A 15422-nucleotide genomic window follows, 5' to 3' on the forward strand; every position below is an offset into this window, starting at 1 on the left:
GTTGGGAGCAGAGCATTGATGAGGTTAAGCTTCAGGGCCTTGGGACGTCCTGCCCTCCCAGTGTGAAAGACCCTATAAAAATGTTATTTTATATTGTATTTATATTGTGATAAATGTGTGGCTGAGGATCTCGCCAGCCCGAGAGGAGAGGTTGGTGGCAAAGTCAGGCACCTTACAGCATATCCTGTGAAGATGTCCACCCAATACTATATCAGGTGTGGACATTGTGCAACGTAGTGAAATCCCCAAGACTTGACACTACTTGTTTATAAATATATATGTTTTATATTTCAATGGACACTGCACAACAACACACCTATACAGCATCTGGAAATGCTGAGGTGACTAAATATTTTATTCAATGTTGGCTTTTGAAATGCAAACGGAATAAACCCGCACCCCTCCACCTCCCACCAGTATATATTACTCAGAAATTGCCTCAAATGAATGTGGGGTATGAACTGACTCTGAAGAAACAGTGTGACCTTTAAAATGCTTCTTTAGAAACTACCTACAGTATCAGTTTAGACAATTCATACATTCAGAATTCTAAGAAAAAAAACAAAAAAATGTCTTGTGTGGATCCATACTCACCTTGTTCAGGAATTATTGTTAAGAGTTGCTAAATCAGGATGTAGTGACTGAAAGCGCAGGAGCTAACAGGCAGATTTTGACAGGTTAGCGGAGTGGCTTGACTGTCCAAATAACTTCAATATAGAAAAGCGACGAGAGAAAGAGCAGGGAGTGGAAATATGCCCCGAGTAGTAGAATTCTCAATGGAGTTATATCAACTAATAATAATCCTTGCGTTTGATATAGCGACTTATCACACCTTCGAAGCGCTTCATAGGATATACTGTAAAATGAATTGACTGTATAATTTGTGGGCGAAACGCGGTAGCCAATTGCGCACAGTTGAGGAACAGAGGGACTTGGAACCGCAGATTTGTGTAGATCATTAAAACACTATTGCCGGTAGAGAAGGCTGTTGAAAAGGCAACCAGAATTCTGTGTTTTCTATATAAAGCCACTGAATACAAAGGTAAAAAAAAGACCATTGGTTAGACTGCAGCTTCAGAATTAGAGCTATGGAAAGGGTGTCATCGAGGTTCACAAGGTGATACCAGAGATGAAAGGTATTGCTATGAAGAGAGATGAGAGATCTTATGGAGCAGAGAAAGTTGAGAGGTGTTTATAAGGTAAGAGTGGTAATGAAAGGGTTTGAAAAAAATCATTAAAACCTCTGAGATGCTATCCAGGGTGGAGAGCGCTACATAAGTGCAAGTTGTTGTTGTTGAAGTTGTTGAATGCTCTGGCAGAGAATTTGAGGACATAAATCCATAAATGTAACCCGGGGGAGTAAATAATAACTTTTACACGTGATATATAACCTTTCACATCAGGAAAATGTGGCAAAATGTTTCGCAGAATATATTGCGAAGTGGAGTGACTGTGTGTTTGTATGTGGATAGGGCAGCCCACTTGTGCGCAGCAACGGCTCACAAACAGTGATGAAATGAACGAGTGACTGATTTTATTTGGGGGATTACTGGCAAGGACACCGGAAGAAACTCCTTCCTCTCTTCGAACAGCGCCGTGGGATCATTAATGTCCACTGGAACAGGCAGACAGGACCTTGGTTTAATAGCTCTTCTGAAGGACAGCACCTCCAGGAAGGCAACATCCCCAGCCACAGTATGGGAGCGTCAGCTGAAACTATGTGAGTTTAAAGTTCTAATCTGTATCTCGAGTCCGATATAAGTGGGACACAGCCATAGATGCAGTTCAAGTGTTGAGTTTTAAAGCGGAACTTAAACACAGATAGAGAGCTCGCTGCTATGAACAGACATCTGGACGCTCCTGTTGCTATCCCATGGCAACGCAGCGGAGATCAGAGAAGACAAATTGCAGAAGGAACATAGAATTATTTTAAGCAGCGTTTTAATCGAACAAATCTCAAGAGAAAACCTTCAAACAGACCCTTAACTACCTAACAGAAGTGAGACAGCTTACCTCATTCTGACTATGTCTGTCCTCCAGGTTATTTCTAGTATGGCAGCCAAGAATGGGAAAGTTAGGAGAATTTTTTATACGCATAGAGTAGTGAGGATACGGAATACTCTGGTGGGAGGCGTAGTTGAGGCAAAATACCCTTAATAATTAGGGAGCACTGACCAGGGATCGATCTGAAACCAATCTGGGTCCATTCAGTGCAACAACAACACAGTTAATGTAACTACTTTGCAATTTAATAATACCCATGAAAGTCAAATTTGGTATTGTTTGAAGTAATATTTTACCACTTCCCTGAAGTTATATGCAAACTCTGATGGACCCACTGAAGTGCTATATTTTACTGAAATACTCATAAGCTGTTGACAGCTACAGTCTGTCTCCTGAGGGGGAAGGAAAGATTACTAAAAACCTAAAAAGTTGTGTTTAATTATGTAATTAAATGGAATCCACTAATCATAGTATTTTGCACATAAAAGATGTTCTAACCTACAAAGCATTCAAGTATGAAATATGGATTGTAATTACTGCATAGCTAATTTAAATAGTTTTATTACCTCTTTGAAGGGTTATAGAGAAGAGACACTTATTGGAAAAATTATATGTTAGAATTCAGTAACAAAATAATCTGCACCTTTTATGTTCTTTATATTTGAAGTTATCTTAGCATGTTTCTGCTCGAGGATGCATCCTATTTCCCAAAGTTTGCAGGATTTCAAATACAATAAACAATAGAAACAAAAATTTATAACAAGTCACTGTGTATTTTGTAGGCGAACATGGCAGCCAATTTGCACCCAGTAATGTTCCACAAGCAGCCTTGAAGGGAATGACCAATTTTTATTTGACTTGTTCTGCATAATGTGTTTTAAGGATGTCCATTTATCCTCAACCATCGTGTCCTTGACTATGGACAGGACCTGAGGAGAAACGTTTTCTCTCGTCATAGTTCAATAATATCATTAACATCCACCTGAACGTACCTTGTGAAAGATTAAAAAGGTGAGGAGCCAGGCTAGGATGGAGATGTCGAAGGCAGCAGAGAGGTCAAGAAGAACAAAGAGGCAGAGAAAGACCTGGTCACAGACAGAGAATGTTGTTGGTGACGAGTGCAATCTTGTAAAGTCTTGTGGGCAGCGTGTAAATCACAAAAAGGTTGTATATTATAGTGTCCTGCAATTTTCAGAAGCATTTACTCTCCACATGGTTCCCTCTTCCTAGTCCTTGCTTCTTTCCTTAATTTTGTTTTTGTTTCACAATTTATTTCTTTGCGTACCATACCTTTGCTTCGCCTTCAAGTGTCTTTCTTTCACTTCTCTTTCGTTTCCCATACTTCTCAAGTGGCCATTGCTGCAGTTCAAGATATTTACACTTGGAAGAGAGGTTACGTTTCTTCTGTATATCCTTTTGCATCAGTCAGTCAAGTACTGGTTTAGCCTTTTATTGTTTTCCAAATGAATACAGATGCAACAAAAATGTAACGGACTTAAAATAAAATAATAATGCATCTCCGTTACTACAAACAAATTTGTGCCAGCACTTTATTCAAATATCCTAAAGCTTAAAAACATTCAACTTTGCCACAATATTATCATTGCAACCATATAGAAATGTGAAATGAAACCGAAAAGGGATGGTAAAATGAGCGCAAGTGGAAGGTTGAACATAGTTTTATGTTGTTTTAGATTATGTTTTAATGCTGTTCGATTGTTAGGGTTAATGTTAAAGCTATTCTTGCTGTTGAGTAACTTTACTACTATGAAATGAGGGGGAGGAGGTGGCCATTCAGCCAAAACCACACAAAGCCATAGACAAAGACAAGAGTTGCTGCAATGCAGAGGGCAAAATGTCTTTCTTGTCGGTCATATTTGGCTTCTTCTGAGCAGATAAGCTGTACTAAGTGATGCTCATTAACAAAGGACACCGAAGGAACCCTCTAGTTTTCCTGAGAGGAAACGAAACTAGTGATTGTAAATAATACAGTAACAGTGGTGTTTGAGGAGGGAAACAACTTATTTGTAGCATATTATTTCGCAAAATATTTTTAAAGCAAATGACACCCTGTAAAATCAAAAATAATACATCTGGATTTAAAAAAAGGGAGAATTACAGACAAGCAGGAAATCATTCATTATACAATATATTAGTCAATTTCAATATCCCTCCATTCATACTTGATACACATACATAAATATACATAAAAATAAGTGAAGATCGATTCAGAACTGAACGTGTCTACCAGTGTCGACAGCTAAAGTTTAAGGAGCAAGTACTTCAACTTCAAATAAATCAAAAGTTAGTTGTTAAGACTGGAGCCAGGCGAGTGTCCCACAGGATCTATTCTTAATTTAATAAGCAAAAAACAGTCTGTAAGATGCACTGCCCACACAGAGATCAGATCACAGTCAGTCCTGCCATCAATTTCACCTCGTCTCAGTTGCTTCCTAGAAAATATCTGTTGGATCTGTTTAAGACATTAGTTAGGCTCCAGCTGGAGAATTGAGTGCAGTTTCGGCTCTACATTACAGAAAGGATATAATAATACTAATTCCTACATTTGATATAGCGCCTTATCACATTGTTGAGATGTCTCAAAGCGCTTCACAGAATATATTGCAAAGGGGATTGACTACATTTTCTAAGTGACATTATTTTAGAAGATATTAGAGCTATAAAGTGCAGTGTAGGTTCATTCTAAAATATAGAACATGGAAGTGTGTGTGCGGGGCGGTGGGGGCGGGAAGAGATCTTTATGAGCGATGACCAGTAAGGCCATGTGGTGCCTTTTTGAATAATAAATGTAGAGATAGTGCTGCCTTCCAAGCAGTGCAAATATCGGGAGAGAAGAAAAGTCATTCTTATATTTTAGAACAACCTGGTGGGATGGCGGACAACCAACTTCCTTTGTAAGTGCAGAGAAGTTGTGCCCCCTGGTGGCCATAGTTTGTAAGCAGGAGTTGATCTTGGATTTATGTTCAACAACAACAACAACAACATTCCATTTATAAAGCGCCTTTCACGTCAGGAGGACGTCCCAAGGCGCTGCACAGTTGGGTCATGACCCGAGCAGGGGGGAAATGGTCAGGGTGAGGGGAGGGAGCGAGGAGGGGGGAAATGGTGAGGGGAGGGAAACGAGGGAGCGAGGAGGGGGAAGAGAGTCGAGAGGGGAGCTGAAGGCTCGGCAGTAGCATTAGAAACATAGAAACAGGAGCAGGCCATTCAGCCCCTCGAGCCTGTTCCGCCATTTTATAAGATTATGGTTGATCTGTACCTCAAGTCCAATTACCCCCTTGACCCGTATCCCTTAATACCCTGATCTAACAAATATTTATCTACTTCCGTCTTGAAGATGTGAATGGATCTTTTTGGGGGAGAGAGTACTAGATTTCCACTGCCCTTTGGGTGAAAAACTGCCTCCTAATTTCACTCCTAAATGGCCTAGCTCTACGTTTAAGATGATGCCCCCTTGTTCTGGATTCCCCCTACCAGAGGAAATAGTTTATCTGTAGGTACCCTATCGAATCTCTTTATTATTTTGAAAACCTCAATCAGAGATCACTGTAACATTACATGACCTATATCTGTTTGTAAACTGTCGGACAGTGTGCACAAAGTACAAACAGATGCACATTGCTGATGGGGATCTTACACCAAACAATCAGTCAAAGAAGTATCATCTAGGAGTTAATTTTCTGAAGGAAATCGGACGTCCAAGTACTGTCTCTTGTAATACAACGTCAGATTCTGAATATTATACACTGTTTGACAAAATATTCTTTTAGGTCTTACGCATATTCAATATGTTCTGCGTTTCACCCGACAGGCTTGGCAGCTCACAGCACGAGGGTTACTCACTCGAGTTCTGCTTCAAGAAAATAAATTATCTTTGGAGAGCAATAATTTTGAAAGGATGTGGGGAGAGAGTGAGGCCAAACTGGCCGTCCATATTTGGCACTGAGGAGCCTTCGGGAAGTTTGAAGGAGAAGGACTGCAGCAAGCCGCTGAAGAGGAGGAACAGTTCCATCTTTGCCATCTGCTCACCCATACACACCCGCTTCCCTGTTACAGAAAGACAGCCACTCAACATTATACACCTCAAAACTATTTCATAACAAACACACACAAAATTTGGAACTGACCAATAGTTTAAAAACACAAACACAAGATCAAAGCAATGTATAAACATGTAGAATATTTGCTTTTATAGGGCCAATGGAACAAATACGGTTCCTCTCCTGTGCAAGCATTGGCTATGAATCCAGTACAGTACTGAACTTAACTGAACTTAATTTTTCTGTAGTGACCTCAAGGCTAAAGGAAACCCACAGCCTTTTCAAGTCACACATCTGTTACTAGGCACAGTAAAGGAAAGTAGAAAAAATACACACAAGATCTTACAATGTTCCACTGGAGTGAAACGTCTTCAGGTGGCCACAAACTGCAGCGTTGTATAGGATTCTTGCATTCAGAATTGAAAGAGATATTATCATAGTGTGTTTTGAGTTGTTTAATAACATAATTCAGTGACAAATATACCTGTCAAATGTAAATTTTAAAGTAATATCAAATCTAGTGATGTTTGGTAAGAATATACCATTTACAATAAAACCATTACTGATATTCATAGCAAACAGCTGTAATGTAGACACATTTCTGAAGCTGGACAATTTAATATTACTATAAAAGTGTCCAGCTACTTGCCTGAAAGATATTCTGTATTTTGCTAACGCATCATTTTCTGTGAACAGACCCTGAAATGTTGACCCTTAGCTTGTAAGTAATAGGGTGATGTTGGATTCAGATCCCAAATTGGGGGAAAAATAGAAGAAACAATTTTTTAAAAAATCTGTCACTTGAGAAAGGCTATAGACTCATATAAAGCATTCTTACCTATTCCAAAAGGCATAAATGCTTCGTTTTTCACTATATTTCGATCTGCGTCCAAGAAGCGAGAAGGATTAAATTCTTCTGGATGGTCCCACATGGTGGGATCTCTGTGCACCGACCACAGATTAGCAATCACTACGCTCCCTTTGGGTATCGTGTAGCCTTTAAGGTCTGGGGAAAAAGATGAACAGAAAATAATTTGATACATGAGATTATGATCAGCAATATTGCCTGAAGTTAGTCCCTACTACAGGGTGCTCAAAAAGTTGCGATACCATTACAATGTCTAATAAGTCTTAAAGAAATTATGATTTTTTTTTAGATAACAGGGTAGCTGAAAAATAAGCCCTTTGGCCACCCTGTATTACATTGTTGTTTGCCAATCACCTAAACATGTCAAATTAAAATATTTTGGGGGTTTGAATGCATTTCTACATTCCTTATACACTATGTGGCTGATTTTGCGAGCTTTGTCCCTGTGCCCTTTATTGTTTTAATAAATCCAACTTTCTTTAGGTCACCGTAAATCATACATTGCTGTGCTGACACATACTTGCGCTCTCACACATGCACAGTGCCTCCCTCCTCTCAACTAGTCACAAGATGCACCTGCACCCACGGACGAAAGGGAGAGGAGGAGAGTGACGCACACGTAGTGGTGCAGCTCAGTCATCCCGCTGACAAACACAAACTTTAAAAAAAAGGTACAAAATGATTTCCGTTTCAACCTAAAACCTGGCGCGGCATTCACGACAAGCTTGAATATCTCACTTATATAGCCACTTCTGCCGCAGTAATTGAGGAGCAATCTTACCAGTTGTTTCGGAAGCCATGTGTGGAATGGCAAGTGGAACAACCGTGGTCATACGCTGGATTTCCATTATCGTGGCTACCGTGAAGGGCATCTGAGGCTTGTCTTTGAGGGAAGGAGGTCTGGACCTGCCGACAACAGCACTGATCTCCTTGTAAACGCTTTCTGGAAAGAGAGGAATGAATGGCACTTACAGGTCACTCCATCTGACTCGGTTTCAGTACTGCTGCTGAAACCTTACAGTATTAATTTGGCGTATGGCTTCACGGTATCACTCTATTCCTGATATGCCATAAAGGCAACAACAACAACTTGCACTTGTGTAGCGCCCTCCACGCAGGGTAGCATCTCAGAGCGCTTAACAGTGGCGGAGCCTGACTCCGAGATGGGGGGAGGGAGAACAGGGAGAGGTGGCCGTAAGAACGGTCGAACGTTAAAGTCTTCAGGCGGGACTTGAAAGAGGAGAGAGAGGGGACAAGGCGGAGGGATTGAGGGAGAGTGTTCCAGAGATTTGGGGCGTATTGGCTGAAAGCACGACCTGGTGTGGAGAGTGCGAGTGATGAGTAGGTAGATAAATGTCCTCAAAGCCCCACAGTCTTCGAGGGAGAATCAGCCTCAGTAATATCAAAATATTAACAACCCAAATCCAGACCCAGATAGACTTTCTACCCCTATATCTCACCCGTCACATGGTAAAGTTCCCTAAAACCAATCATCCCATACTCAGTGTAATAATATAATAATAATCCTTGCATTTAACTTCATGAGCCTCTGCCAAATTATTCGAGCGAGTGACCAAGGTCTGGCTTGCTCGCTGATGGTCCATCCCTTTGTGTGAGAAAGCAGTTTGTTTTCCTTTCAACGCCTTGGGAATACTAACATGTAGACAAAGCATTTCCAAATATCTGGAAGTGCTGATGCTCTATGGTCTATACCACCTTCAGGTACTTACTGCTAGATACACTCTTTAAAAAGCACAGCTTTTCAGATTAAAAGTAATTCCACATCAACAAGTATTCTCATAATGTGCGTTTTGCCAACAAAATATAGTCAATTCACTTTACAGTATATTCTGTGGCGTGCTTTGAGATGTCTCGAAGATGTGCTAAGGCTGTATATCAAATGCAAGGATTATTATTAACATATTTATGTTGCCAATCTTCTCAAAGCTACCCAATAAACCGTGCCAAACCTAATACCAATGAAACCTATTAGGCCATTGTTTAACCAAGTATTTACCTTGAACATCCGGATACATGGCCATGAAGAGAATGCTCCAGAGCACAGTGTTGGATGTTGTGTCAGTCCCTGCTACAAACAGATCCCCAATAATATAAAATAAATAGTCTTCACTGAAGCTTGTATTTGGGTTTCGTTGCAATTCATGGTCTATTTCGTTTAAATAAAAATCGACAAAGTCCCGTGGGTTTTCAGGATCCCTGTCTTTTCTGTGTTGGGCAATGATATTTTTCAGAAACGCAGTGACATCTCTCACAGCTTGAGTCACTTCTTGAAGGGGCCAAACGGTAAATACTTAAGTAAAGGGAAGACATTAATGAGCATCGCTGGGCTGTTTGATGCCAACTTCATCCCTCGGACGATCAGTCTCAGCAATGTTTTGAATTCCTCATCATCGTAGTTGAAACGTTTTCCGAAGCACATGGAGCAAATGATGTTGGACACGGCGTTATTTATCACGTGAGAAGGACAGAAGGCTGCTCCTGAGGCATTAGAAATTTCGGACTTCACAAAGTGCAGTTCTTTGATGATGTGGGGCTCTAGGTCAAGTTTCCCCAAACCAAAGTGTCTCAGAGTTAAGAGCGAAAATCTCCTTTGTTGTTTCCAGACTGGGCCATATGGTGCAAAGACTATTCCTGTAAATAATCACACACAGAGTGCTTATTTAATGCTCTAAAGGAGATTTGAATCGTCATATGATCCTAAATGTTCTGAAGTGTTTCAAAGTCTGAGCATCACCAGCACAAATTGTGAACTCAAGCATGAGAATCACCTCTTATGAGTGAGAGTTCTTCAAATAAATTATGCTATATAGAGTGCGAACAGTAGGATAGAGATGTCCAGCTCTTGAGGTCATACACTTGGTTAAATCATCAATTCCTGGATATAAAATATCCGACTAAGCAACCTTCAGACTCCTGCGTAGTACAACTCTAATTAACTCCCTACACCTCATCGTCTGTAACGCTACCACCCTGCAGTGTCATTTCCGCAGAAAGAACCCATGCCAATAAGCCAAGAACTATTGCTGGGGAAACAGAGAGTGTTAGGACACGGTGAGCATTAGTGGGGTAATAAGGCAACACGTGGAAAAAAACACCAGGCTGAATGTGTTGGGACCAAGTGGTTATCTCTAGCTGCGGTAATGGACCAACCTGCCAAAGTCAAGTAAGTCCCGAACAACGATACTTTGTTTTCTCATACAGGTAATGCTTTAAACTTTTAGCTCATTTAGATTACTTTTTATACAACCCACATGCTGAGCTCCAGCCCAGGGATGCCACGCCTTCTCCCAGTACTATTCCATGGTGGAGGTTAGCAACTCAATTAACTGGGAGCACAAATTCCTCTTCTTCCATCAAATGCAGGGCCTGATGATGCTCCAAATAGGAGACCATTTTGCCAGATAGATATGCTTGTACTCTAAGATGATCCAACAATCCTTTAGTTCTGGCATTTTGAGGCATTCTCTTACCTCCCTCCCTTCGGAGGCAGTTTTTCCACTCAAAGGGAAGCGAAAATCTGGAACTCTCTTCCCCAAAATGCAGTGGATGTTGGATCCATTCACGTTTTCAAGATGGAAGTAGACAGATATTTGTTAGGTCAGGGTATTAAGGGATATGGGGCCAGGGCGGGAAACTGGACTTGAGGTACAGATCAGCCATGATCCTATAGAATGACGGAACAGGCTTGAATGGCTGAATAGCCTACTCCTATTTCTGCAGGAATGGTGCGACTCCCTGCTTTGATGTGCAACAACTTGCGTTCTGACCGCAATGGGAAAGTTGACCTCTATCAGACACATCACCTTCGATCGGGCTAAGAAGTGACAAAGTTCATGACGCGTGTGGCTGCTGGATGAAGCATCTGCTCTGGTTATGACTGCCACCTGCCCCCACAACGGTGTGAAATAAATGTCTCCAAACCACTATTGTATCGAGTCATTACAGAAATTAGTTTCAGAATAAATCGATTGCAATCGCTCTTAAAATTACCCTCAGCATATATAGGGCTTTTCAATTTAATTTTTTTTTACAATCAGGAACCATTCAATACTTCTGGGGGGTTGGAAGGGGAACTTCCACCCCCGTCAAGTCTTTTAAGGGGAGGCGTTTGGAGATTTTCTTTCTACACAGCAAAAAAGCCCATTTTTGGAGAATGGGCTTTTGGTGTTTTTTTCATTTTATTTTTGGGGACTTTCTCTTTCCCCCCCTCATTTGTTTTTACACAAGAGGCTTTGTTTCAGTGAATGCTTCTGTTCTTTCGCAGCTCCAAATATACCAGCAAATGAAGTAGATCCAAATAAATCAACAAATAAGTAAAACGTTTTTTTTTAAATCCCCATAATGATGAACATTAACAGTACATTAGAGGAAGAGATTTTTTTGGACGGGGGGGGATGATAATAATAATAGGCAGAGGCAATTTTCAGGTCTTTAATCAGTTTGGGGGAAAATAAGGATGTATGTTATATTACAATTTAAAAAAAAATTACAATAGTTTCATGGGCACATTGTAAGCATTTTGCCATTTAATGCCTATGAATTCCAGCCTTAAATGACAGTATTCCTAGTTCACGATCTGAAGCGCTTGGCTCAAGTCTTTTTTCCTTCCCCTTCACGTCATTGCTGGAGTGCAACCACATCAATGAAAGCTGCCGTTCAACTATTTTTGTTTATTTCGCGTACAGAAAAAAAAAAGGATGTACGTTATATTACAATTTTAAAAAAAACCCAACATATCTGAAGGCACATTTGTGGAGTCTAAAAAAAATGGATTAGGGCTTGATCCGCCCACATAGTAATCCCACTGTAACTAAGCAAACAGCAGTTCCTGGATTGTTGATGATTGTCATGTGTATTGAAACCTTTGCCATGATTTGCCTCGAGTACTGGAGCGTTGCAAAAACAAACCCTTATGCGGTTTGGGTTTTGCACTCTGTTCCCACACAATTTCAGCAATGGGCAGCAATTATTATAACCCTAACAAAGCAAATATCTCCATATGCAATACAAATTGTCGTCCATTTGATCTCAAGCTTGAGGTTTGTTTTGAACTCTTCCATAGATTTAAGGGTTCCCCAACCCTATCTTCTCTCCACATCGATAATCTTCACTTATCATTCAAGCACATGCACTTTTACTAATGATTCCCTCGGTCCCTGACCAAGACCGTTTCCCTCCACCGCCTCACCCGCTTTTGCCCCTCTCTCACACCAAATGCTGCCCGCTGATCCTACCATCCACGTGTCTTTCACTCGTCATCTTGATTTTTTTTTCCAAACGGACTCCTCACTGGTCAGCGCCTTGGGACGCCCTCCCGACGTGAAAGGCGCTCTATAAATGGAATCTTGTTGTTGTTGTTGTTGTTGTATATAGGTCTCACATTCACCACCAAAGCTGAAAGCAGCTCCAGTGGCCCTATCCTCACCTACACCAAACTCTCATCAACATCCAACGACCCAATCTCTGCCAAGGCTCCACTGGCTCCCGGTCTCTGAATGGATCAATTTCAAGGTCCTCAGCCTCCCATATAAATCCCAGCACACCCCCAGCTCCCCCTTACATCAGCCGCCTATCCCTCTGCTCGGCTGGCGCAGCCCACCCTGGGCCACCACGGGTGGCTGAGCTTCCCGTCGTCTCCGGAACACCCCCGCCTCAGCGCCTCGGTCTCGCCCCCCACCACTTTATCCACCTTCAAACCCCGCTCGTGGTGGTCCGGGTCCGCAGTATTCCGGGGCGCTGCGAAACCACACGACCGCCGGCCCGGCTCACCGGCAGGACCCGGAAGGGCCAACCAGTCCCTGGGGGTTAGGGAGTCATCCCACTCTTAACCCCGCAACCCGGAGCCCGAGCGGGAAGGTTTGGTCCTCGCTGGACAAGCAGCGGGAAAGCTACGTCAATGGCAGGCCACGGTGGGGTGAGTTGGTTAGACTCCAGCAGTTACCCCCAACGCACACTCTGGGGTCCCCGAGACTTGGTTCCCGCCAACCTGCGCCTCGTACTCTCCGGAATTCGGTAAAGAGGAGTCCTCCCTCCAGGGCACCTCGATTTGCCAAAGCCCCTTTGGACTTGGAAGGACATCCGACCCCGAGGTGACCGGCACGTCACAGGCCGTCCTGTGACGGTCCTCCCACACTGACCAGCCCGGGGGGGGGGGGGGGGGCGTACAGCGCTGACCAGCCCAGGGGGGGGGGGGGGGGGGCGTACAGCGCTGACCAGCCCGGGGGGGGGGGGGGGCCGTACAGCGCTGACCAGCCCAGGGGGGGGGGGGCGTACAGCGCTGACCAGCCCAGGGGGGGGGGGGCGTACAGCGCTGACCAGCCCAGGGGGGGGGGGGGGGGCGTACAGCGCTGACCAGCCTGGGGGGGGCCGGGGCCGTACAGCGCTGACCAGCCCGGGGGGGTGGGGGGGGGGGGGAGAGAGCAGTGACCAGCCCGGGGGGTGGGGGGGGGGGGGAGAGCAGTGACCAGCCCGGGGGGTGGGGGGGGTGGGGGGGAGCAGTGACCAGCCCGGGGGGGTGGGGGGGGGGGAGCAGTGACCAGCCCGGGGGGGGGGGGGGGGGAGCAGTGACCAGCCCGGGGGGTGGTGGGGGGGGGGGGAGCAGTGACCAGCCCGGGGGGGGGGGGGGGGGCAGTGACCAGCCCGGGGGGGGGGGGGGGGGAGCAGTGACCAGCCCGGGGGGTGGGGGGGGGGGGGGGAGCAGTGACCAGCCCGGGGGGGGGGGGGGGGGGCAGTGACCAGCCCGGGGGTGGGGGGGGGGGGGGGAGCAGTGACCAGCCCGGGGGGGGGGGGGGGAGCAGTGACCAGCCCGGGGGGGGGGGGGGGGGGGGGGGGGGGGGGGGGGGGGAGCAGTGACCAGCCCGGGGGGGGGGTGGGGGGGGGTCGCACTGACTGACCTTTGCGGCGGGTGATGATGGTGATGAGCGGGAAGGTCGGTCTGTCAGAGAACACCTCCGGTTGGCGCCGCAGCGCGTCCCTCACGGCCTGGAAGCCGTTGAGCACCAGCAGGAGGGGCCGGTTGGGGCGCGGGCCCAGCCCGAGGCCCAGCCCGAGGCCCAGGCCCAGCCCGAGGCTGTAGACGCTGCCGTACACCGAGCCCAGGCCGGTCAGCAGCAGGTGCGGCGCCAGCGCGGGCCCGCGGGCCAGGCCCAGCACCAGGGGCCAGCGCGAGGCCCCGGGGGGCAGTCGGCCCCGCCCCCCCGCGCCCCGCCTCAGGAGCCGGGAGGTGAGGAGGACAAGGACCGGACACAGCAATAACAGCAGCAGCGCCACCGCCACCACCGGCCCGACCCCGACCCCGGGCCCGACCCCGGCCTCACCCGCCATCACTGCGCCAGCGCTCTTAAACTGGCAACGCACCGACCGGCTTCTATCGACAGAGTGGGGTCCACCACCACCACCGACAATAACACCACCAACAACACCACCAGCAACAACACCACCAACAACAACAACACCACCACCAACAACAACAACACCACCACCACCAACAACACCACCAACAACAACAACACCACCAACAACACCACCAACACCACCAGCAACACCACCACCAGCAACAACACCACCACCAGCAACACCACCACCAGCAACAACACCACCAACAACAACAACACCACCACCGACAACAACAACACCACCACCACCAGCAACACCACCACCAGCAACAACACCACCAGCAACAACACCACCACCAGCACCAGCAACACCACCAACAACAACAATACCACCAACACCAGCACCACCACCAACACCACCACCAGCAACACCACCACCAGCAACACCACCAACAGCAGCAGCAACAACAGCAGCAGCAACAACAGCAGCAGCAACAAATTACATTTTACACAGCGCCTTTTGCGTCGGGAGGATGTCCCAAGGCACTGGGCATCAGGGAATCGAACCCGAACTGGGGAGTGGGGGAGGATTTGGTTAAGGGAGGGTGGAGGGCAGGGGGAATGGTGGTAGGATGGCCGAAGGCACGGTCGAAGAGATGGGTCTTGAGTTGTGCCTTCAAGGGGACAAGGGAGACAGCAAGTCAAAGGGAATGTGGGATGGAGTTCCAAAGGAGGCGAAAACCCGACCGCCGATGGTGGGGTTGGCTGAACGGGGGAAGTGGAGCAAGTTGGAACCTGTTGAGCGGAGGGAGTGGACAGGTTGACAGGCGATTAGCAGGTCACAGGTAGGAAGGAGTGAGACCGTGGAGTGCTCTGAAGGCGAGGACGAAGCTTTTGAACACTATCCTCTGTGGGGATAGAACTTACAGCTCACAGTTTTTATGCCGGGAGCAGATCCGAGAGTGCTTGACACAAGGCCTAGCAGCCCAGGTTGAGGAGGCGAGGAGTGTGTGCATATCCGTATGAGACCATAAGAATTTCCTAGTCGAAAGAAGATCAAAGTCCATCTCGTCTGTAGAGAACCAATCGTGAAGTGAACAACCAATTTATCTGGTTTCTTTCTTTTGAGTCGAC

At 45.8% G+C, this 15422-nt stretch overlaps 1 protein-coding gene across 1 annotated transcript; it reads right to left on the reverse strand.

The window, feature by feature from the left end:
- Positions 1-5522: 5522 nt before the first annotated feature.
- LOC103183746 (cytochrome P450 2U1) lies at positions 5523-14277 on the reverse strand. The gene is given in 6 exon segments (XM_042340053.1): positions 5523-6072; positions 6904-7071; positions 7715-7876; positions 8951-9223; positions 9226-9585; positions 13848-14277. Coding segments are annotated over 6 exon segments (1572 nt in total). The 3' UTR covers positions 5523-5893.
- Positions 14278-15422: the final 1145 nt, after the last annotated feature.

Source organism: Callorhinchus milii, unplaced genomic scaffold, assembly GCF_018977255.1.
Source record: "Callorhinchus milii isolate IMCB2004 unplaced genomic scaffold, IMCB_Cmil_1.0 Scaffold13, whole genome shotgun sequence".
NCBI lineage: Eukaryota > Metazoa > Chordata > Chondrichthyes > Chimaeriformes > Callorhinchidae > Callorhinchus > Callorhinchus milii.